This window comes from Salvelinus alpinus, chromosome 15 (assembly GCF_045679555.1).
Source record: "Salvelinus alpinus chromosome 15, SLU_Salpinus.1, whole genome shotgun sequence".
Taxonomy (NCBI): Eukaryota; Metazoa; Chordata; class Actinopteri; order Salmoniformes; family Salmonidae; genus Salvelinus; species Salvelinus alpinus.
Window position 1 is genome coordinate 21,609,659 of NC_092100.1, and position 24,516 is coordinate 21,634,174.

General features: G+C 42.7%; 1 protein-coding gene across 2 annotated transcripts in view; it reads right to left on the minus strand.

The window, feature by feature from the left end:
• Positions 1–24,516, minus strand: part of LOC139539712 (neurocan core protein-like) — a 244,690-nt gene that overhangs the window by 136,641 nt on the left and 83,533 nt on the right. For both annotated transcript variants that reach the window (XM_071342907.1, XM_071342908.1), the window contains 6 exons: positions 22,602–22,825; positions 20,142–20,310; positions 16,163–16,337; positions 6,752–6,879; positions 4,430–4,723; positions 2,847–3,740 (listed from right to left, as the gene is read on the minus strand). In XM_071342907.1, the coding sequence (XP_071199008.1) occupies positions 2,847–3,740; positions 4,430–4,723; positions 6,752–6,879; positions 16,163–16,337; positions 20,142–20,310; positions 22,602–22,825 (1,884 nt within the window). The remainder of the gene's footprint in view (positions 1–2,846; positions 3,741–4,429; positions 4,724–6,751; positions 6,880–16,162; positions 16,338–20,141; positions 20,311–22,601; positions 22,826–24,516) is intronic.

The window sequence follows — 24,516 nt, forward strand, 5'->3', positions numbered from 1 at the left end:
AGTGACTTTTTAAAAATCTTTACTTTTTTTGTACAGAAAGTTCATACTATTATCTCCTATGACCGCCAATAACTTTTGGACATCAGATCAACAATTACTAACCTAGCTTTTGACTTCAACTCTTACTTCAACTCCAACTCAGCTGTTCCCTTGTTCACACCGGACCCTATTCCTTTGTTTCATGAGTATTGCATGAAAGCCCCTGTTGTTCTGGATGACTGTGTGAGATCGCTCTCTGTGGCCTTTGTGAGTAAGACTTTTAAACACTAGCAAGACCACTGGGCTTCACAGACATTTTCAATCTCTTCATTCCCAGTGTGTAATCCCAACATGTTTCAAGCTGACAACCACTGTCGCTGTTACCCAGAAATCCAAGATAACCTGCCTAAATTGTTTTGTTTTATTTATTTAACTCTTATTTTTACAGGTAAGTTGACTGAGAACACATTCTCATTTAGAGCAACAGCCTGTGGAATAGTTGCAGGGGAGAGGAAGGGGGATGAAGGCGCCAATTGGAAGCTGGGGATTATTAGGTGACCAGGATGGTGCAGGATGGTGTGCTGCTGGTGTAACTACTATTGTCACATAGCACTCACATCTGTAATTATGAAGCGCTTTGAAAGGCTGGTCATGACACACATCAACCCACTCCAATTTGCGTACCGCCAAGACAGATCCACAGATGAAGCAATCTTAATTGCACTTCTCACTGCCCTCTCCCACCTGGACAAAAAGGGAAATAACTATGTGAGAATGCTGTTCATAGACTAAAACACCAAACTCGGGACCTTGGGACTGAACACCTCCCTCTACAACTGGATCCTGGACTTCCTGATTGGCCAGCCCAAGGTGGTGAGGGTAGGCAACAACACCTCCACCACGCTGATCCTCAAAACTGGAGCCCCTCAGGGGTGTGTGCTTAGTCTCCTCCTGTAATCCCTGTTAACCCACAACTGCATGGCCACGCACAACTCCAACCCCATCATAAAGTTTGCTGACGACACGACGGTGGCCTGATCACCGACTGCGATGAGACAGCTTACTACAGGGAGGTCAGAGACCTGGCAATGTGGTGCCAGGACATCAACCTCTCCCTCAGCGTCAGCAAGACCAAGGAGCTGATTGTGGACTACAGGGGAGAGCACGCCCCCATCTAGATCGACGGGGCTGTAATGGAACGGGGAGAGAGCTTCATGTTCTTTGGTGTCCACATCACTAAGATCTACACAATGGCACACACTGATGCCTGGTCACTTTACCCTGCCTTCATGTACATATCTACCTCAAATACCTTATTATTATCTATCCTGATGCCTAGTCACTTTACCCTGCCTTCATGTACATATCTACCTCAAATACCTTATTATTATCTATCCTGATGCCTAGTCACTTTACCCTGCCTTCATGTACATATCTACCTCAAATACCTTATTATTATTATCTATCCTGATGCCTATTCACTTTACCCTGCCTTCATGTACATTATCTACCTCAAATACCTTATTATTATCTATCCTGATGCCAAGTCACTTTACCCTGCCTTCATGTACATATCTACCTCAAATACCTTATTATTATCTATCCTGATGCCTGGTCACTTTACCCTGCCTTCATGTGCATATCTACCTCAAATACCTTATTATTATCTATCCTAATGCCTAGTCACTTTACCCTGCCTTCATGTGCATATCTACCTCAAATACCTTATTATTATCTATCCTGATGCCTAGTCACTTTACCCTGCCTTCATGTGCATATCTACCTCAAATACCTTATTATTATCTATCCTAATGCCTAGTCACTTTACCCTGCCTTCATGTGCATATCTACCTCAAATATCTCGTATCCCTTCACATCGATTCGTAACTGGTACTCCTGTATATAGCCATGTTATTTTTACTCGTTAGTGTTATTCGTTATCCACTGTGTATTTATTCCTCGTGTCACTACTTACATTTTTTATTTCTATTCTTTATCTTTAACTCTTCGTTGGTAAAGGACCCGTAAGTGAGAACTTCACTGTTAGTCTGTTGTTTACAAAGCATGGGTCAAATAAGATTTCATTTGAATTTATTTTGATGTGGTACTGGTATTTAGCTTCATTCTTGTGTATTTTATTCTTATTTTTTAACTCTGCATCTTTGGGAAGGGCTCATAAGTAAGCATTTCATGGTAAAGTCTACACCCGTTGTATATGTGACAAATACGTATGTATTTTATTTTATTTGAATAGACACCCAAAATGCATATATATTTAATGTAATTTCTCCTTAGGAAAACCAAAGAAGGAAAGTAACGAGTGGTGTTCTGATACTCTGGAAATTCGACCATTTGCAACACAGAGATACTGTAGTGTCTAGGGAAAACAACTAGAGGAAGGCTGCACAAGCATTTCACTACACCCTCAATAACATCTGCTAAATATGTGTACGTGACCAATAAAATTTGATTTCATTTGATAATGCCAAATGTATAGTTTTTTTTTTATATAAAAACTTTTTGGGGTCTATTCTACTTCCATTACTCCCATAAATATTGTCCTGAGACAGTGTTTAATAGTCTGAAACAAACCTTCACTTTATTTACCGCTGAAGCAATAAAGGACCTGAGCTGGCATCCACAGAAACCATATTTTCAATTTACTACCTTCGTAAACAGCGCATTTTCAATTTAACACAAGCCATTGATTTGGAAGAAACACTGAGGTGGAGCAAATAGGAACGGAAAAAGAAAACAACTTTTAGAGAGAAAAGGTAATGAACTAAACTGAAAGGAGACACGATGTACTCAGCCAACCCACATAGCCTCTCTGATGGATGGATTGTGACTCAGTGAGTGGTTCTTACCATTAGACGATGATCCTTGAGGGTTGGTTAGGGACATGCTTGGACCCTTCCTCCCAGGCTGGGTGAGTGTGTACTGGATCACAGGGCCCAATGGGACTAAAGTGACCACCTCTCTATCCTGATCAGGCAGACCCTCCTCTGTGCTAGTGAGCCCATTGGTGGATGTCTTGAGCAAGGAGCCTCGAATCCGATGCTCTATGATAGCGTTGTCCGTGCTTCCTTTACTGCCCAGCTTTTGCTTCCCTTCGGTGGGTGTGACCACAGCCGACCCCGGGGTTGTCTGATCCTGTACTCCTCTCCCCTCGGGCAGTGAGGCAGGTGTGGCTGGGAGATGTGCCTCTGTGTCGGCCTCCACAGAGCCTGTCCAATAACTGAAGGGCTTCATCAGGTTGTTGATAAAGCTGTGGAGAACGTTATTGGCTGTCTGGGTCTGGAGCACTGGAGAGGCCTGGGAGGACAGAGGGGAGTCGGACGACCCGAAACGCCACTCCTCATCCCCCTCGCCCTCCACCTCTTCCTGGGCAGAACCTCCGTGGGTCTCTAGACTCTCCAGGACAGACAGACCCAGGGTGCTGGTATTGGGGCTGGAGGATGGGTTCTGAGGGGCTCCAGTCTTAGATCGCCCCTTGGTCTCCTGGTTCTCCTCTCCCCAACCCTGGGTACTCTCCCCTGGCCGGAGGTGGATTACCACGTGCTCCTCAGAGATCTCGGAGGACTCGTTGCCTCCAGTGATGGAGCTGATGCCCTCCTTGTCCAGGTCCGCCATGCCAGTCCAGGTGGGGGGCTGGGGGTAGGGGGCAGAGTGCTGGGGCTCTGTGTCTGAGGAATTGGTGTCTGGGTCTCTGTATTGGAGGAACCCCACTGGTTGGGCTGCCTGGACTCCTGCTTCACGTTCTGGAATTATATGAGAAATATATTAGCATTCCTATTTGCTTTTAAAAATTAATCTTTGCAATAAGCTGCCATGTTTGCAATAAGCTGTGAATCATCCATATTCTTAGATGTTGATGACCTCTGTTTTTGGTTTTGCTTTAATTAAGAAAGCATACATATTATATTGAGACGTTTTTACACTCTCCTTGGGTGACTTTACTTAAGGGCAAAGTCTAAGATAAGACTTCATTACGTCTGTATCAATTTAGTGCCTGTCAATCATTCTCCATGACACTCTGAGGAGCTAATGCAGTCTAATGCAGATCACACTCTGCACAAACACAATCAAATCCACAGCACACTGGAGCCTACCGTCGCTCCAAAGTGAACTTGAAACTAAGTTAGACAAATCTCCAGTGGTCCAGCAACATTATAAACACTTTAGAATGACACTGCAAGGACATTGAGGCTGCAGCCAGTGTACAGAACTCTGTTGGCTCTCTCTAAGTCTGCATTGAGAGCTTGGAAATGCTGATACTGGGCTCTAGCTGGTTGCTACAGTAGAAGACTTCAGATCCCAGAAGGGACCAAAATGTCACTGAATCCCCTCTGTGATAATTCATTAATTCATGCATGAGACAAACAACCCGCACTAATTAACAGAAATTAAACAGAAAGGTTGCCATGGCGATGACGACCCCGGCCGTTACCTCGGTAGCAGTAGGCGTCGAAGCGGGTGGTGGTGTCTGGGAAACCGGTGCGGTTGGGGTTGTGGTAGACAGTGCGCACACCCGGATCATCCCCGCCACAGTTGCGCCGGGGAAGGTTTATGGGGTAGCGCACACTGCCGTCGGCCAGCCAGCCTGGGTCACACTGGTCCAGGCCAGTCTGCCAGGCTTGGTAGAGCTGCCCTGCCGTGGCCAGCTGGGCTCCCAGAGAGTGGCAATGGGTAGAGGCTGTGGCCAGGCTCAGCTTCTCTGGTACAGACGAGTGGAACACCTCACCTGGAGAGATTGGAGGTATAATGAGGTATAGTGTGAGGGGAAAGAGAGATAGGTATGGGAGGTGAAGTGGTACGGAGTAACGGGGGAGATAGGGGAATATGATGAGAATAAAGTACGAGATGGTTAGAGTGGTGTGAAATGTAATATAAGAAGTGTCAACAGACCAGATTGAACAGGAGGTCAGTGAAGTAATGATCCATGAGTCATGCAGAGTCATCTCACAGAAGAACACTCAGAACCATAGAACCTGACAATGAACATCCATCCTATCCAGCTAGATAGCCCAGTCATTTGCAAGGTGTCAAGAATTACACTTCTCATAAAATTACCTCATCTACTTCCTGTAGAACTATTAACTGACAGGTCTGGCTCTGCACAGTAACAAATTACCCAGATCTATTTTAAAGGCACCTGCTGTGAATATGACTCCATCCTCCTGTAGCAGTTTCCCTGATCCTGGCCACGGCAGTATTACTCACCACCCAGCTACAGCTTAAATCAGTGGTTCCCAACCAGGGGTAATAGGATGAGAATCTCTTTCTCTGCCTAACAGGAGAATTAACTTCTTATGGCTGCAGGGGCAGTATTGAGTAGCTTGGATGAAAAGGTGCCCAGAGGTGCCCAGAGTAAACTGCCTGCTCCTCAGTCCCAGTTGCTAATATATGCATATTATTAGTATTGGATATAAAACACTCTGAAGTTTCTAAAACTGTTTGAATGATATCTGTGAGTATAACAGAACTCATATGGCAGGCAAAAACCTGAGAAAAAATCCAACCAGGAAGTGGGAAATCTGAGGTTTGTAGGTTTTCAACTCATTCCCTATCAAATACACAGTGGGATATGGGTCCTTTTGAACTTCCTAAGGCTTCCACTAGATGTCAACAGTCTTTAGAACCTTGTCTGATGCTGCTACTGTGAAGGGAGGCCGAATGAGAGGGGATTGAGTAAGGTCTACCATGAGCATGGTCTACCATGCGCGTTCATGTGAGAGCGAGCTCTGTTCCATCGCACTTCTAAAGACAAAGGAATTCTCCGGTTGGAACATTATTGAAGATTTATGTTAAAAACATCCTAAAGATTGATTCAATACGTCGTTTGACATGTTTCTACTGACTGTTATGGAACTTTTTGACATTTTGTCTGCTTTTAGTGAACGCGGTTCGTGAATTTGGATTTGTTTATCAAACGCGCTAACAAAAGTAGCAATTTGGACATAAATGATGGACATTACCGAACAAATCAAACATTTATTGTGGAACTGGGATTCCTGGGAGTGTATTCTGATGAAGATCATCAAAGGTAAGTGAATATTTATAATGTTATTTCTGACTTCTGTTGACTGCACAATATGGCAGATATATTTTTGTCTTGATTGGGCTCTGAGTGCCGACCTCAGATTATTGCATGGTTTGCTTTTTCCGTAAAGCTTTTTTGAAATATGACACAGCGTTTGCATTAAGGAGAAGTGGATCTAAAATTCCATGCATAACAGTTGTATCTTTTAGCAATGTTTATTATGAGTATTCCTGTAAATTGATGTGGCTCTCTGCAAAATCACCAGATGTTTATGGAACTACTGAACATAACGCGCCAATGTAAACTGAGATTTTTGGATATAAATATGAACTTTATCGAACAAAACATACATGTATTGTGTAACATGAAGTCCTATGGGTGTCATCTGATGAAGATCATCAAAGGTTAGTAGTTCATTTTATCTCTATTTCTGCTTTTTGTGACTCTTGTCTTTGGCTGGAAAAATGGCTGTGTTTTTCTGTGATTTGGCGGTGACCTAACATAATTGTTTGTGGTGCTTTCGCTGTAAAGCCTTTTTTGTTTGAAGAATTTCAATTATGAAATTTCTGTTGTTTGAATTTGGTGCCCTGCACTTTCACTGGCTGTTGTCATATCGATCCCTTTAACAGGATTGCAGCCCTAAAAAGTTAAGTCAGGCTGATTCAGCATCGTATCTCCTGGGGCGCCTGGGACTTTGCACGGCCATGGATGACTAACATCTGATTGTACCTTGCAGTTGCTTGGCAAAGCAGTAGACATCAAACAGCTCGTCAGGGGCCCGATTGCCGTAGTTGCGCACTCCAGGTGAGTCCTCCCTGTCACCATAGCAACCTGGCCTGGGTGACTGGATAGGGTACCTGTGGAGAGCGAGAGAGAGAGAGAGAGAGGGGAGAGGGATGGGGGGAGCCAAATAATTTATTTGATTTATATCCGGGCTCCAACTGTGCAATTACTCTAAAGCACTGGTCACCAACCTTTTTAGAGTCGAGATCACATTCTTGGTCAAAATGAGATCACAAGCCGAGATCTACTTAAAATATTTTTTTTTTTACATGACTTAAAAAACATAAGCCTATACACAAAACAGTACTGTAATAATGAGGTTAAACATTATCACCACATATTGGCTTTGCTTGAATTGTTGTTCTTGTAGTTCTTCCTGTTGTTCTTCTCAGACCATTTAAAAAATATATATTTCAACATTTGAGGTAAGTTATATGATCACACTGGTAATAGATCAGTTGTTTGTATTTGTATTTGTATTTATTATGGATCCCCATTAGCTGCTGCCAAGGCAGCAGCTACTCTTCCTGGGGTCCGGCAGAATTAAGGCAGTTATACAAATTTAAAAACATTACAATACATTCACTACAGAACTCACAACACACTAAGTGTGTGCCCTCAGGCACATACTCCACTACCACATATCTACAACACAAAATCCATGTGTATGTGTGTGTATAGTGTGTATGTTATCATGTGTGTGTATGCATGTGTCTGTGCCTATGTTTGTGTTGCTTCACAGTCCCTGCTGTTCCATAAGGTGTATTTTTACCTGCTTTTAAATCTGATTCTACTGCTTGCATCAGTTACCTGATGTGGAATAGATTTCCATGTAGTCATGGCTCTATGTAGTACTGTGTGCCTCCCATAGTCTGTTCTGGACTTGGGGACTGTGAAGAGACCTCTGGTGGCATGTCTTGTGGGGTATGCATGGGTGTCCGAGCTATGTGCTAGTATTTTAAACAGACAGCTTGGTATTTTCAGCTTGTCAACACCTCTTACGAAAACAAGTAATGATGATGTCAATCTCTCTTCCACTTTGAGCCATGAGAGATTGACATGCATATCATTAATGTTAGAGCTCCATGTACTTTTAAGGGCCATCTGCGCTGCCCTGTTCTGAGCCAACTGCAATTTTCCCAAGTCCCTCTTTGTGGCACCTGACCACACTACTGAACAGTCGTCCAGGTGCGACAAAACCAGGGCCTGTAGGACCTGCCTTGTTGATAGTGTTGTTAAGAATGCAGAGCAGTGCTTTATTATGGACAGACTTCTCCTGATCTTAGCTACTGTTGTATCAATATGTTTTGACCATGACAGTTTACAATCCAGGGTAACTCCAAGCAGTATAGTCACCTCAACTTGCTCAATTTCCACATTATTCATTATGAGATGTAGTTGAGGTTTAGGGTTTAGTGAATGATTTGTCCCAAATACAATGCTTTTAGTTTTGGAAATATTTAGGACTAACTTATTAATTGCTACCCATTCCAAAACTGACTAGCTCTTTGTTAAGTGTTGCAGTCATTTCAGTTGCTGTAGTAGCTGACATGTATAGTGTTGAGTCATCCGCATACATAGACACACTGTACTTACTCAAAGCCAGTGGCATGTCGTTAGTAAAGACAGAAAAAAGCAAGGGGCCTAAACAGCTACCCTGGGGAGTTCCTGCTTCTACCTGGATTATGTTTGAGAGGCTTCCATTAAAGAACACCCTCTGTGTTCTGTTAGACAAGTAACTCTTTATCTACATTATAGCAGGGGATGTAAAGCCATAACACATCAGTTTTTCCAGCAGCAGACTATGATCGATAATGTCAAAAGCAGCACCGAAGTCTAATACAATCATTGTATCATCAATTTCTCTCAGCTAATCATCAGTCATTTGTGTAAGTGCTGTGCTTGTTGAGTGTCTTTCTCTATATGCATGCTGAAAGTCTGTTGTCAGTTAGTTTACTGTGAAATTGCATTGTATCTGGTCAAACACAATTTTTTCCAGAAGTTTACTAAGGGTTGGTAATAGGCTAATTGGTCAGCTATTTGAGACATTAAAGGGGGCTTTACTATTCTTGGGTAGCGGAATGACTTTAGCTTCCTTCCAGGCCTGAGGGCACACACTTTCTAGTAGGCTTAAATAGAAATTGTGGCAAATAGGAGGGACAATATCGTCCGCTATTATCCTCAGTAATTTTACATCCAGATTGTCAGACCCCGGTGGCTTGTCATTGTTGATAGACAACAATAATTTTTTCACCTCTTCCACACTGACTTTATGGAATTCAAAACTACAATTCTTCTTTTTCATAATTTGGTCAGATATACTTGGATGTGTAGTGTCAGCGTTTGTTGCTGGCATGTCATCCCTAAGTTTGTTTATCTTGCCAATGAAAAAGTAATTAAAGTAGTTGGCAATATCAGTGGATTTTGTGATAAATGAGCCATCTGATTCAATGAATGATGGAGCCGAGTTGGCTTTTTTCCCCAAAATTTCATTTAAGGAGCTCCAAAGCTTTTTACTATCATTCTTAATATAATTCATATTTTTTTCATAGTATAGTTTATTTTTTATTTAGCTTAGTCACATGATTTCTTAATTTGCAGTACATTTGCCAATCAGTTGGGCTGCCAGACTTATTTTCCATACCTTTTGCCTACAATTTTTAAATTCCTCATCCTCATTTTCTTAATGGGTGCATGCTTATTAGTAACTGGAAGCAATTTCATAAATGTGTCAAGTGCAGCGTCTGGTTGCTCCGGATTACACACCACAGACCAGCAAATATTCTTTACATCATCAACATATGAATTACTACAAAATGTATTATATGACCTATTACACTATATATTAGGCCCAGTCTTTGTAACTTTGGTTTTCCTAGATATGGCTATTATATTGTGATCACTACATCCTATGGATTTGGACTGCTTTAAAGAAAATTTCTGTAGCATTAGTAAAGATGTGATCAATACATGTTGATGATTTCATTCCTGTGCTGTTTGTAAATACCCTGCTAGGTTAACTGACAACGTTAATCAGGTTGCAGGCACTGGTAACAGTTTGACGTTTTTTCTTGAGTGGGCAGCTTGATGAGAGCCAGTCAATATCTAAATCACCCTGAAAATATATTTCTCTGTTGATATCACATTCATTATCAAGCATTTCACACATAATATCCAGATACTGACTGTTAGCACTTGGTGGTCTATAGCAGCTTCCCACAAGAATGGGCTTTAGGTGAGGCAGATGAACCTGTAGCCATATTACTTCAACATTATTTATTTAGTTATTGACTTCATGGACCTTGTTTCTCAGTCTGCATATGTTAATACGGGCTATTTTTAGCACTTTTCTGGGTTGCTTGATTGTTGTATTACTTGTGAGGCACAGCTGAGTGGGCATATATGTTAATAATTTGTACCCTGATTAAGGAAATTAGGTGTATGTCGCATGTCACTACTTCACAGGAGACGCATTTGAATGTAAACCATTTTTTAAATCTAAATGTGTTTTTTTTGGCAGAAATGCATTCTGGAATATGTGAACTTTCATGTGCCTTAATAACAAACTTGTTTTCCATCCATAAATACAAATAAAATAGTTAAATTACGAGCCTATTTGGTTTAGCCACAGAAAAAGACAGGAGCCTCCCCATGAGCCATGATTGGCTGAGATAATGGTTGGGCTGGACATGCCGGGAGATGTGTTTGGATTGGTCTGCCATGTAGCATGTTTCTGTCTGTAACGTGAGCTGTTCAGTATGTGTCGACAGTCCTTTCTACCTTGTCGTTTTTGAAAGATATAACATTAGCCATCAAGAACTACAAAGGTTTTGCTACTTTTCTCAACAACATTCATGCCCTGAATTTAGCAGGCACTATCGACAGATCGGTTGGAAAAAGTGATGGGCTACTTTCTGCACACGCCACGGTCAGTGTGAACCGGAGAGACTTGACACAACGCTGGCCAGACAAGATGTAGCTACAAACAAAATATAGTTAAATGGTTACAGCCTGCCGTGAAACGTTCATCCATGTAAGAGTCTAGCTACATTTTCAGATATAAGTTTCTAATTTTTATTGCAAGTTAAAGCGTTCTGTTAGTTAGCTATGATCTGTGTAGTAATATTACTTGAATCAAAAATCCATTATAGCCTAATGTTAGCTAGCTAATATTGAACCTTGTTTGTTAGCTTTAGCTACCTGGAGATTCATACTGCTATTGTATTTCAATAACATGTGTACATGTACAGTTGAAGTCGAAAGTTTACATACACTTAGGTTGGAGTCATTAAAACTCGTTTTTCAACCACTCCACAAATGTGTTGCGAACAAACTATAGATTTGGCAAGTCGGTGAGAACATCTACTTTGTGCATGACACAAGTCATTTTTCCAAAAATTGTTACAGACAGATTATTTCACTTATAATTCACTGTATCACAATTCCAGTGAGTCAGAGGTTTACATACACTAAGTTGACTGTGCCTTTAAACAGATGGGAAAATTCCAGAAAATTATGTCATGGCTTTAGAAGCTTCTGATAGACTAATTGACCTCATTTGAGTCATTTGAAGGAGGTGTTTCAAGGCCTACCTTCAAACTCAGACCTCAGAAAATCAATTGTAGACCTCCACAAGTCTGGTTCATGCTTGGGAGCAATGTCCAAACGCCTGAAGGTACCACGTTCATCTGTACAAACAATAGTATGCAAGTATAAACATCATGGGACCACGCAGCCGTCATACCGCTCAGGAAGGAGACGCGTTCTGTCTCCTAGAGATGAATGTACTGGTGCGAAAATTGGTGCGAAAAGAAATGTCCTCTGGTCTGATGAAACAAAAATAGAACTGTTTGGCCATAATGACCATCGTTATGTTTGGAGGAAATAGGGAACGCTTGCAAGCTGAAGAACACCATCCCAACCGTGAAGCACGGGGGTGGCAGCATCATGTTGTGGGGGTGCTTTGCTGCAGCAGGGACTGGTGCACTTCACAAAATAGATGGCATCATGAGGGAGGAAAATTATGTGGATATATTGAAGAAACATCTCAAGACATCAGTCAGGAAGTTAAAGCTAGGTCGCAAATGGGTCTTCCAAATGAACAATGACCCCAAGCATACTTCCAAAGTTGTGGCAAAATGGCTAAGGACAACAAAGTCAAGGTATTGGAGTGGCCATCACAAAGCCCTGACCTCAATCCTATAGAAAATGTGTGGGCACAACTGGAAAAGCATGTGCGAGCAAGGAGGCCTACAAACCTGACTCAGTTACATCAGCTCTATCAGGAGGAACGGGACAAAATTCACCCAATTTATTGTGGGAGGCTTGCCTTTAAACAATTTAAAGGCAATGCTACCAAATACTAAATGAGTGTATGTAAACTTCTGACCCACTGGGAATGTGATGAAAGATATAAAAGCTGAAATAAATCATTCTCTCTACTATTATTCTAACATTTCACATTCTTAAAATAAAGAGGTGATCCTAACTGACCTAAGACAGGGAATATTTACTTTGATTAAATGTCAGGAATTGTGAAAACTGAGTTTAAATGTATTTGGCTAGGGTGTATGTAAACTTCTGACTTCATCTGCACGTGTCTAGACAATAGTGACCCATCCACTCAGTTAGATGTGGCTGGGGGCTGGTTATAGCATTTCCTTTACATGACCCATCAATTTAGACAAGTGTGTCGGATAAGCGTCGTCTAATAATTATAAAATATTTATAAATATTTTTTTCTGGGCACTTCCTCTATTTGATATTGCTACTATGCAAGTAACCATTTCAGTGTACTGTTTACACCTTCTGTATCCTGTGCATGTGACAAATAAACTTAGATTTTATTGTATTTAGTGTGTGTTTACCACATGACCTCACATGTCAATCCTTAAAGAGATGGGAGGGGCTAGAGCTTGGTTTGGTGACTATATTACCGCCACACCGGCGGTCATGAGTCATGAAGGCAGTCAAAGACCACTTGACCGTTTAGTCACGGTAATTAGGCTTCTCTAAGCTCTGATTGTGAATGAGAGACTGATAAAGTGTGTACAGCCTGCACAAAAAAACAAAGCTGCCTTTCAAGCAACTTTTTGCAAATCATCATTAGAGTCACATCATGCAGCCTTACAATGTATTAAAAATCAAAACATATAGCCCAACGTTTTTAGAACAACTAAAGTTACATTAATAACTCTAAATTAAGCATATAGGAGTATCTATTTCTTTGTTAACCGCTCAAAACAGAATAGCCGCATGTGCGCACTCCCTCAAATCACTTGTCGTGTGTTTTGTCCTACATTTATGTTTTTTTAAATTATTTTATTTTTTATTTTTTTTAAATCCCAGCCTCCGTCCCTGCAGGAGATCTTTTGCCTTTTGGTAGGCCGCCATTGTAAATAAGAATGTGTTCTTAACTGACTTGCATAGTTAAATAAAGGTTAAATAGAAAATAAATAAATAAAATATCCTTTCTATTTTATTCAGCTTTGTTCAATTGTATTCTTCATACTATAAAATAATATAAAATAATGCCATAGAATTCTAAGCAGATCTTGTCTGCTAAATGAACTAGTGTAGTCCACCAGATCAGGACTAATACAAGGACAACTCAGAGTATGCTATTCTGTTCTTTTGAAATAGACTACATTTTCTTCATATCATGTTTCTTTAGACCTGTCTAAAATAAATAATGGATTTATTGTGAAGGTGTAGGCTATATTACATGGATTTATTAGACTTTTTAAAATATAGATGATCCGAAGCTCTGCATGTGTGGAAGTCTAAATGTATTTATGTTAATGCTTTTATTTTTTATAGATTTTTTATTTATTTTATTTAATTTATTTTCCTACCTTTATTAAATTAACGGACAATTACCGTGAGACCGTCAGTTATTTGCTTGACAATCACCGGCTGACAACATTTTGTGACCACCACAGCCCTAGGTGGGGCTAAGGCTTAAGAGTCTGTGAACGATGCTGAATGGGTGTAGACAAAGAAGAGCTCTCCAGTAGGTGTATCAAAACATTCAAGGGCTATTTCTCAAAAGTGGGTTTACAAGTTTATCAACTTTCAAAGCAGAATTACTTTCCCATTGTTCCTCAACTGCAGTGTATGATATACAATTTCTATACTTTTTATACAACGTATATTTTTTTTTTGCTACATAAGACTGAATCGAGGCGGCTGGTCACATTTGCTTTTTTTATTTTACTGCAGAGGGAGCGAGCAGCAGATTGAGGGTTTGCCTGTCAACATCCCTCCGCTCGCCCTTTCCTCCACTGACACTGACCAAAAAGGGACATTGTCTTGTAGCTGATGGCGAAACTCGAGTCATACTGCATTATTTCTGCCTAATGCACAAATTAATGCTTTTACGCCTATGACCAGAGAAAGTGAAATATTCCTCGATATAAAAAATTCCCAAGCCGCTAATAATAACAACAACGCAAGCCTATCAATACATTTTCCTACACATTCATTGCAACTGCAGTGCTGGTTGTAGCACAAGTGTGAGTGGAAGTAGGGAGAGCGTGCATTTTATGGCTTATAAAAGTGTTAAATAGAAAGTGTTGACAGTGCTGGGTAAAAACTTAATCATGAACTCAGTCATAACAACAGCAACTCTTTGCTGTATTCGTTGACAGTCTCTCTCTAGTTATGTTTTTAAACGTTTTGAATACTCACAGTATCAACTTTGCTGTATTCGTTGACAGTCTCTCTCTAGTTATGTTTTTAAACGTTTTGAATACTCACAGTATCAACTTTGCTGTATTCGTTGACAGTCTCTCTCTAGTTATGTTTTTAAACGGTTTGAATACTCACAGTATCAACTTTGCTGTAGCTTTCTTTTACATCTGCTACATTACTGCAGAGACAGTAATCTGAGCCATCCGATTGGCCAGTGGTAGGCCTATAGAGCACTTGATTTGCTTCCCCAGGGCCCGCCAGGAAGGCAGTTTGTACATTCAGACATCTGAAATGGTTCAAAATGGGAACACGTCACCCACCCGGCGAGCAGGGCAGCTGAATTGGGTGTACCTACCGCCAACAGCGTGAGACGAATAAATGAAAAATAGGAACACAGGGCTTATCGTTGGAATGCCTTGGAGATCGACCAGTCGATCGCGTTCGATCGGTTGGTGACCACTGCTTTAAGGTACATCGATTCAAACAGCATTGAGGGTGCAGGCTAAATGCTGATTAAGAGATTATGTATACAGGCATACAGGGGCTTATGGATGGCAAAAGGAAGGAAGGCTTCTTACACTCAGTAGCTACAATCCTGCATGAGCTTGGATAGCAACCGTTGTCGTCAGACAATGTTATAGCTAAATCCCCCATCTCAGCCTTCCATCCTGATCGCTGATGTCTATATTTTTACATTATTAATTGCACATTTGCCTCATCACTGATGTGAAGCCAAGTAGCTCTGGAGATGGACCAATTATATGTGTCCCAGGTGGGGAGGAGGGGAAAGGATAGGATGCCGTTGTCAGGGAAAATCTGTAGAGGATAAATATGCAAGCTGCTTCTTCAGTGCAATTATTGGGCAGACGTTTGAGATAAAGACGTGTAAAAAAATATCCACACGGACTCTGAATGTCCCACACACACAAATAAACACACACACACACACACACACACACACACACACACACACACACACACACACACACACACACACACACACACACACACACACACACACACACACACACACACACACACACACACACACACACACACTGACTATCCGTCATCAGACATAAGGGGAGGTGGCAAGCTGAAACACAAACATCAACATGAAAGTTAGTTGAGGGATAGTTGTGGCTAAAATGGCGGAGAGTAATGAGGAATGACAGAGCTAGCCTCTGAGATGTAAACAAGCAATTAAATCCTTCAGGAGTTTATGAGAGGACCATTGGGGTCAAAACAGTTTGCATACTGTACTTTCTGTCAGTAATTTAATTCCCTGGTTCCTTATTTGGGCCACAGAGGCCACAGAGAATTGTCAACATAAAAGTTATCTAATTGCCTATCAAAGCCCTGTCATTTTTCATTAGGCTGAAGTAAACCTATACTTTGCCACTTCATAAAGATTCGTATTCGTCAGATATTGCTTTACATTGCTGCAGCAGAAAAGTATCGTAAGTAAACAATTTATATATAAGCAATTTATACAGCCCTATTATACAAACCTATAAGGACAGGCCGTCATTGTAAATAAGAATGTGTTCTTATTTGACTCGTCTGGATAAATAAAGGTAAAATAAAAACATTAAATAAGATAGTCGCCATGCTGTGATGTGTTTTGCTTGAGTTGTGCGTCATGCCCGGTTGTCTTGTCCTTACCTCACGCTCTGGTCAGACAGCCAGCCGGCGTCACAGTTGTCATACCCGTCAGCAAAGGTGGCCTGGAGCTGAGCAGGCGTGGCGATGACAGCTGAGTTCTCCAGACACACCTGCTGGGCGTCAGGGAAGGACAGGGCGTAGCGATCATGAGGAGCACGGTAGTGGAACACCACACCTGGAGAGGACACAGAGGTGAAAACACGTACGGCGACACCAGGGCAATATGGAGATATTGTACGCAGGCATGCACGCCCATACACACACACACGCCCATACACACACACACGCCCATAAACACACACACGCCCATAAACACACACACGCCCATAAACACACACACGCCCATACACACACACACGCCCATAAACACACACACGCCCATACACACACACACGCCCATAAACACACACACGCCCATACACACATACACGCCCATACACACACACACGCCCATAAACACACACACGCCCATTCACACACACACGCACATTCACACATACACGCCCATACACACATACACGCCCATACACACATACACGCCCATAAACACACACACGCCCATACACACATGCACGCCCATAAACACACAAACGCCCATACACACATACACGCACATACACACATACACGCCCATACACACATACACGCACATTCACACATACACGCCCATACACACATACACGCACATTCACACACTTGCATTCTCACACACAAACATGAGCACGCACAGAAACTCTGCTCAAACCCTACATTATCATGTACTTCAAACATTCTATCTTTAACTGCACAGAAAGTCAAGAAAACATATAAAAACGACCTCAGAGACTGAAGTGAATTAGCATCAGACAGGCGTATCTTTATGGGAGAGATCTTGTCCTTGGATACAGTGAATGACAAACAGCTAAAATGTTCGCTTTACTACTTTAGCACACAGTCCACATCAGTACTATCTAGCTTTCATAGCCAGAAAATAAAACTGTGAAATAAAACAGTGATGAGAGAGAGATTGAAAGAGAGAGAAGAGAGATAAAAGAAACAAAGGAACGCGAGATGACTCCCATGCGCTCATTCCCTGACCTGTGAATGACCAGGATTCCTCTCCACTGTGCAGAGAAATGGGAAAGGAATTGCTTTTGAAGTGTCCATCTCACTCCCCCACCAGTCTAGCATCACTGACCTCCACTACATGTGGGGCCACCGCGGTCTGAACTTCACACATTCAATCCCAGCAGAGCCCACTACATGAAAGCCTGTGGACAGGGAGGCAGAGGGAGGCTGGGATATAGCTCCAAACATAGGCTCCTTTATCTTCTGCTGCTTTGTGCAATAGAATGACAGACTCCTCGGGGCGTGGACCAATTTGACCAATCACGCTGCAGGCTAGCCTCAGAAAATGAGCCAGGCATCCCTCAGTGGTACAGTCTACACATGCACTCACATATACATGTACGTAGCACACAGGCACACACACAGATACACATACACACACACACACACCAGGCACGTGCACAGATAGGGCTCAGCCAATGCCCAAGCACCTGCCCTTTTGCCCTCCTATGAAAAAGTGGATATTAATTTGTAATTGTATTAATTTAAGTCTCTTTTCATTTTAGTTGTAATTTTAAATGTAGCGAATTGCACATCAAACTAGCTAATTTCATAAGCGTTTGGATCTCACTAAGTTCCCCTCCTCCGCCCTCCCACCCCAAGTGCGCACTCGCCTGACCTGATAGTGGCCACTGGCTGCGGGCGCAGGGCAGAAGACATGAATACTGGTAGGAGGCTACATTACAGTTGGATCTGTCGTATGTGTCTCTCAACGTCAGGGACAAAGAATGGGGCATTTCAACTGCATGTTAATAAGAGGCAGATGTCAGCAGGAAAACAAACTCAAATCAAGTAAAAACACGTTTGTTTCGACAGCTAGCTAGAATATTTCAACTACATCATCATTTGCTCTGTTCAACTGATAGCCACTCGTTTCCCGATGTCAATCATCTTTTGTCATCTCTAGGCCTAGTAGTTATTGGCACCAACTTGTATTAAAATGTATGATGAGTGAGTGTGTTGTTGCATATAAATGTTGACATTTTGTCTACAGGGCAGTTACGAATTCTGAAAGTCTATTGAATTTTTAAAATCTTGAGTACGGTCTGTGCACGGCCTTAACACGCACACGGACACACACACACACACGCACACACACACACACACTGGCCCCTCTACAGGCCTCCATCCTGTTTCCCTATACTGCTGCACTGTACACTCCAGCTCAACTTCAGGACGTTGTACCAGGAGTGTTCTCTTTCATTTGGGCTTTCTCTATCCTCTCCCAGGCTCTCTGCTAGCGTTCCTTCTCCTCCGAGGCAAGCCAGGCCAAACACAGAGAGGCTAGCTGCTAGCGTCTCTGGCGTTTGGGAGACGAATGGGTCACGTTGCCCAGAACTAATACACTTACTCTATGTTTACCAAACCATAACACACAACAGGAAGAGAGACCACATACTGAGATAGATGTATATAGCTGTATGTAATTCAGTGATGCCCTTGTTGTATCACGGTATACAACACTAATACAGTCCTATCTGTGCAGAGAATCTAGTAGACCTATATAGCAGAGATCATCACCAGTGTGTAAATATGCCTATTTGTGGCTCAGCACTTAAGCCGGCCTGACATATCTCATGGCTGTGGCTGACAGAGAGGATCAATGCCTGAGCTCTAATTGGTGAGACAGACAATTGACCGTTCAATATGGGCCGAAAGCACAGGTGGAAAACCTCATCAAAGCTTAGACGACACACAATCAGCGCAGCCCTGAATTAATATGATATTGATATGGCCGGCCCAGTATCAATACGTTGTCATTTAATATATTAAGCACTTGGAGGAGTTAGTATTGGGACTGGTGCGCTCTGCAATGTTCGCTCCCAGAAGGACCAGCGGGTAATGGGTTTCTGTTTCAGAAGGAGGGAGGGGTTTTATGGCATGTTAATTGATTGGCTGTGCGGAGGGACAGGGTCTCTTGAGCACCGAGCCAGGGGTCTCTATGGGACCAATAAAGTGCACTCATGGAAAGAGAAGAGAGAGAGAGAGCTGTGGGTGGAAAAAAAACAAAGCCCTTGATGTCATAATCATTGTGAGAAAGCCACTGTCACACATGCACAGGCAAGCAGGAATGCACACAGATCCACAAGCTCATGGGCACAAACCCACAGTGGCTATATCAGGTAATAATATCTGTGCTATTTTCACTGGGAGCCCATGGATTCTGGGTACAGTATGTGGGTGAGTGAATGAGGTTACTGGGCTTAATGTGGACATGATGCTCAGCTCACGCTGGCAACATTGTGTAGATCTAGGTGAGCTAGAGCAGCACTGTAAAGCTAATGCTGAGAGCAGAGCGCCACTTCCCTCTACTCATTACTCTAATAGGCGATTATTAAAAACAGCAAGTGACCTGGAAAAATCTGATGATGTTTCTCAGCTCAGAGACTTTCATTTGGTAATTACTTTGATACTATTAGCTGATATGGCATAATATCCCCAGGCCATTACAGTGCAGCAGTGGGTGGATTCAACATAAACTACACCTCAGAGCCCTCAAAGTAACACTAGCTGAATAGCACACTTTATTTTCTCATTATGCTTATTTGTTTTCATGAGCGGCTGGGTCAACGATCTGTTACTCGGTCCAGTTGGCACACGTTGTCCCGTTCCCCAGACCAGACATTTCCACAAAGTTAACAAACCCACTGGCTTATATAATGACTCTATTAGCAATGCCAGGTAGAGGTACAGTCAGGGTTGTGTTCATTAGGCCACAAACACTTCAAAGCGTTTCGCTACGGAAAAGAAAAATTGCCATTTCTTATTTGACAAGTCCAGGTAGTCCCTCCCTGGTTGGATACGTTTTCTTCCATTTGGTGCCTAATGAACAGAACCTGTGTGTAATAGGTGTAACAGGGGTCAGTACTACCTGTGACCTCCAGAGGAACGGTGTCCTGTTCATCGTTGATGCCCACCACCACCTCACAGCGGAACATGCCCGAGTCACTGGAGCGCAGGGCGCTCAGTGCCATGCTGGCGTTGAAACGGTTGTCCTGGTAACCGGGCAGGGTGACGCGCCCCTGGAACGCCTTCTTCACCTAAACCACGGAAAGACAGTACAGTTATTAACACAATTAAAACATAGTTAGGAAAGACAAATAAGACAGCAATGAAAAAGAAAAAGGACATTCCACTCAATGGTTGCTGGTCCAATTATTACAGTTGGCAGCAAAAAAACAGTGAGTGGATTTTTCTTATTTTTATAGAAAGTAGAAAGGATTGTGCAGTAAGTATAGTTACATGTTAAGTTGAATATATGTATTGGATGGATGGCCAACACACTCTTCATATAAAATTAGGGCTGGCTGTCACGCCCTGACCTTAGAGATCCTTTTTATGTCTCTATTTTGGTTGGTCAGGGCGTGAGTTGGGATGGGCATTCTATGTTTTGTTCTATGTTTTCCATTTCTATGTGTTTGGCCGGGTGTGGTTCTCAATCAGAGGCAGCTGTCTATCGTTTTCTCTGATTGAGAACCATACTTAGGTAGCCTTTTTCCACCTGTGTGTTGTGGGTAGTTGTTTTCTGTTTTGTGTCTGCACCAGACAGGACTGTTTCGTTCCGTTTACTCTCTTTGGTGTTTTTGTTATTTCAGTGTTCCGTTTATTTATTAAATTAAAATTAAAATTTCCCACGCTGCGTTTTGGTCCACTCCTTCTTCCCAGGACGATCGTTACAGAACTACCTACCACCAAAGGACCAAGCAGCGTGGTGGAATGGACTCCTGGACATGGGAGGAAATCTTGGACGGCAAGGGACCCTGGGCACAGCCGGGAGAGTATCGCTGTCCTAAAGAGGAGCTGGAGGCAGCTAAAGCGGAGCGGCGACGCTACGAGGAGTTGGCTCCAGGAAGCGTGCATGAGAGGCAGCCCCAGATTTTTTTGGGGGGGGCACACGAGGAGACTGGCGGAGTCAGGTAGGAGACCTGAGCCAACTCCCCGTGCTTACCGTGGCGAGCGTCGTACTGGTCAGGCACCGTGTTATGCGGTGGAGCGCACGGTGTCTCCAGTACGTGTTCTTAGCCCGGTGCGCTATATCCCAGCTCCTCACATCGGCCGGGCTAGAGTGGGCATCGAGCCAGGACGGAGTGTGCCAGCCTTGCTCTCCAGACCTCCAGTACATCTCTACGGCCCAGGATATCCTGCGCCGGCTCTGCGCACTGTGTCTCCAGTGCGTCTGCACAGCCCAGTGCGTCCTGTGCCTGCGCCCCGCACGTGCAGGGCCAAAGTCACCAGCCAGGACGGGTTGTGCAGGCTCTTTGCTCGAGACCTCCAGTGCGCCTCCAGTGCGCCTCATACTACCCACCACTGCGACCTGTATGCTCTTGTCGGCTGGCCCTCGCTACATATTCGTCGCCAGACCCACTGGCTCCAGATCATCTATAAGTCTTTGCTAGGTAAAGCTCTGCCTTATCTCAGCTCACTGGTCACCATAACAACACCCACGCATAGCAAGCGCTCCAGCAGGTATATCTCACTGGTCATCCCCAAAGCCAACACCTCCTTTGGCTGCCTTTCCTTCCAGTTCTCTGCTGCCAATGACTGGAACGAATTGCAAAAATCGCTGAAGTTGGAGACTTATATCTCCCTTACTAACTTTAAGAATCAGCTATCTGAGCAGCTCACCGATCACTGCAGCTGTACACAGCCCATCTGTAAATAGCCCATCCAACTACCTACCTCATCCCCATATTGTTTTTATTAACTTTTTTGCTCTTTTGCACACCAGTATTTCTACTTGCACATCATCATCTGCACATCTATCAATCGTGTTAATTTGCTAAATTGTAATTACTTCGGTACCTTGGCCTATTTATTGCCTTACCTCCTTACTCTATTTGCACACACTGTATATAGATTTTTCTATTGTTATTGACTGTACGTTTGTTTATGTGTAACTCTGTGTTGTTGTTTTTTGTCGCACTGCTTTGCTTTATCTTGGCCAGGTCGCAGTTGTCAATGAGAACTTTTTCTCAACTGGCCTACTTGGTTAAATAAAGGTGAAATTAAAAAAACATTTAAAAATGAGAGGAGGCGAAACTAGCCAGTTTTTGAATGGACGAACAGCTGACTGAAGACAGGATGGCCGAGCATTCAAAAAGATGACACGTGCGGTTGAGTCCGTTTACAACGTGATGAAACTTTGTTGCTCCTTGTTTCAGCAAGGTGATGTAGCAAACATGCTTAGGTTGTCTTGGCATTTGGCTGACAAATAACAGCCACCCAAATTTCCATGACTGTCACAGCGCTATAAAACCACTGAATTCCATTTCGAAATATAAATCAAAACAATGTGACATTTTGTATTTCTTTCCATTTCCTCAATCTTTACCTTGACCACGTTGTCCTTGGCGACCAGGACAGACTGTTCCCTCTGCCGACCGTTGGCACCCCTCTGGCCCCACACCTTGGTCCACTTGATGCGGGGGGGCTCGTGGGTAGGGGTGGGGCGCAGGGTGAAGACACAGGGCAGCAGGACGCTGTTGGCCAGCTGCTCCCTCACCATCTGGTGTGTCACCTTCCTCATGTTCACCACTGGGTCTGACCACACAAGGCCTGGAGAGAGAGGAGGAGAAAGGGAGGATATAGAGGGAGAGAGGAAGAGGAAAGGGAGAAGAGAGGAGAGGAAGAGAGGAAGAGGAGAGGAAGATGAAGAGGGAGAGGAGAGGAAGAGGAGAGGATAAGTAGAGGAAAGGAGAGGAAGAGTAGAGGAAATGAGTGGGAGAAGAGGAGAGGAAAGGAGAGGAGAGGATGAGTAGAGGAATGGAGAGGAAGAGCAGAGGAGAGGATGAGTAGAGGAATGGAGAGGAAGAGCAGAGGAAAGGATGAGTAGAGGAAAGGAGAGGAAGAGCAGAGGAAAGGATGAGTAGAGGAAAGGAGAGAAGAGGAGAGGAGTGGGAGAGGGATAGGAGAGGAAGAGGATGAGGAGAGGAGATGAGAAGGAAAGATACACAGTCCGAATATAGGTCTACAGAAGTATGACAATGGTTTCTGTAAAGTGAAAGTGAAAGAGTGGAAATGGAGGTGTCGTGGAAATTGCAAGATTATGTTATAATGCTTGTATTGTATTATAATGGTTGTTTTATTCGACAGAGTAGAGTATTCTGTTAACTACTGTGTGTGTGTTTTACTGAGGAGGGCCTCTATGGGATAGCACTGACAGAGGAGATTTACGATGTCTTTGGGTAATAAAGCCTAAAGAGCATTCCAGAGAACATGAGCTAATGGTTCTGTTCTATACCGTACCAGGGAGATATGGTTCCAGTTTGGAGTAGGAGGGCCAGACACTGGTCTATACAATGAAAACTGTTGACACAGCAGTAACTGTCTGCTATTTATTATAGATATCTTTCATACAAATCTTAACCCTTTGACCATTCTATGTATCTGTTGTTCGTCATGTAGGTTGAGAGGGGTGTATCTTGGCTATAAAAGATCTTTGTACTTTTCTGTTGTCACTTTCAATGGTTCATTAGAGATGGCGCATCATTGAAAGTCAAATGCTATTGCAAAGCTCTTATTATTATTAAAAATGTAGTTTAAGTATAACTCTGACTGGTGTGTGAAGTTTGTTTCTCCTCATTTGGTAAAACAGAAATAAGCCACCACAGAGGCTAGGAGTATTACAGCATAATACAGTAGCTTTTCATCAACGTGTTATCAAGATCTCGATCATCTGAATCAGGTGTGTGTTAGTACTGTCTGGAAGGGGATCACTGATATACAATACTGTTGCATGCTATTCTCTTTGGCATTGAGAGAGGTGGGGATTGATTTCTATGAATCTATTGGGAGATGTCATGGTTTCATCCTGTTGCTTGTTCAACAAGTCCCTCTATTCTTAAGTGTTGAAACAAGAGGATGGTCCCATTCTTTCTGATTGACTATTGGTCATTGATTTACTGTGCCTTCGGAAAGAATTAAGACACCTTGACTTTTTCAACACATTGTTCCATGGATTAAATAAATAAAACATCTTCAACAATCTACACACAATACCCCATAATGACAAAGCGAAAACAGGTTTTTAGACATTTTTGCAAATGTATAAAAAAAACAGAAATACCTTATTTACATTAGTATTCAGACCCTTTGCTATTAGTTACGAAATTGAGCTCAGGTGCATTCTGTTCCCATTGATCATCCTTAACATGTTCCTACAACTTGATTGGAGTCCACCTGTGGTAAATTCAATTGATTGGACATGATTTGGAAAGGCACACACCTGTCTATATAAGGTAGGACAG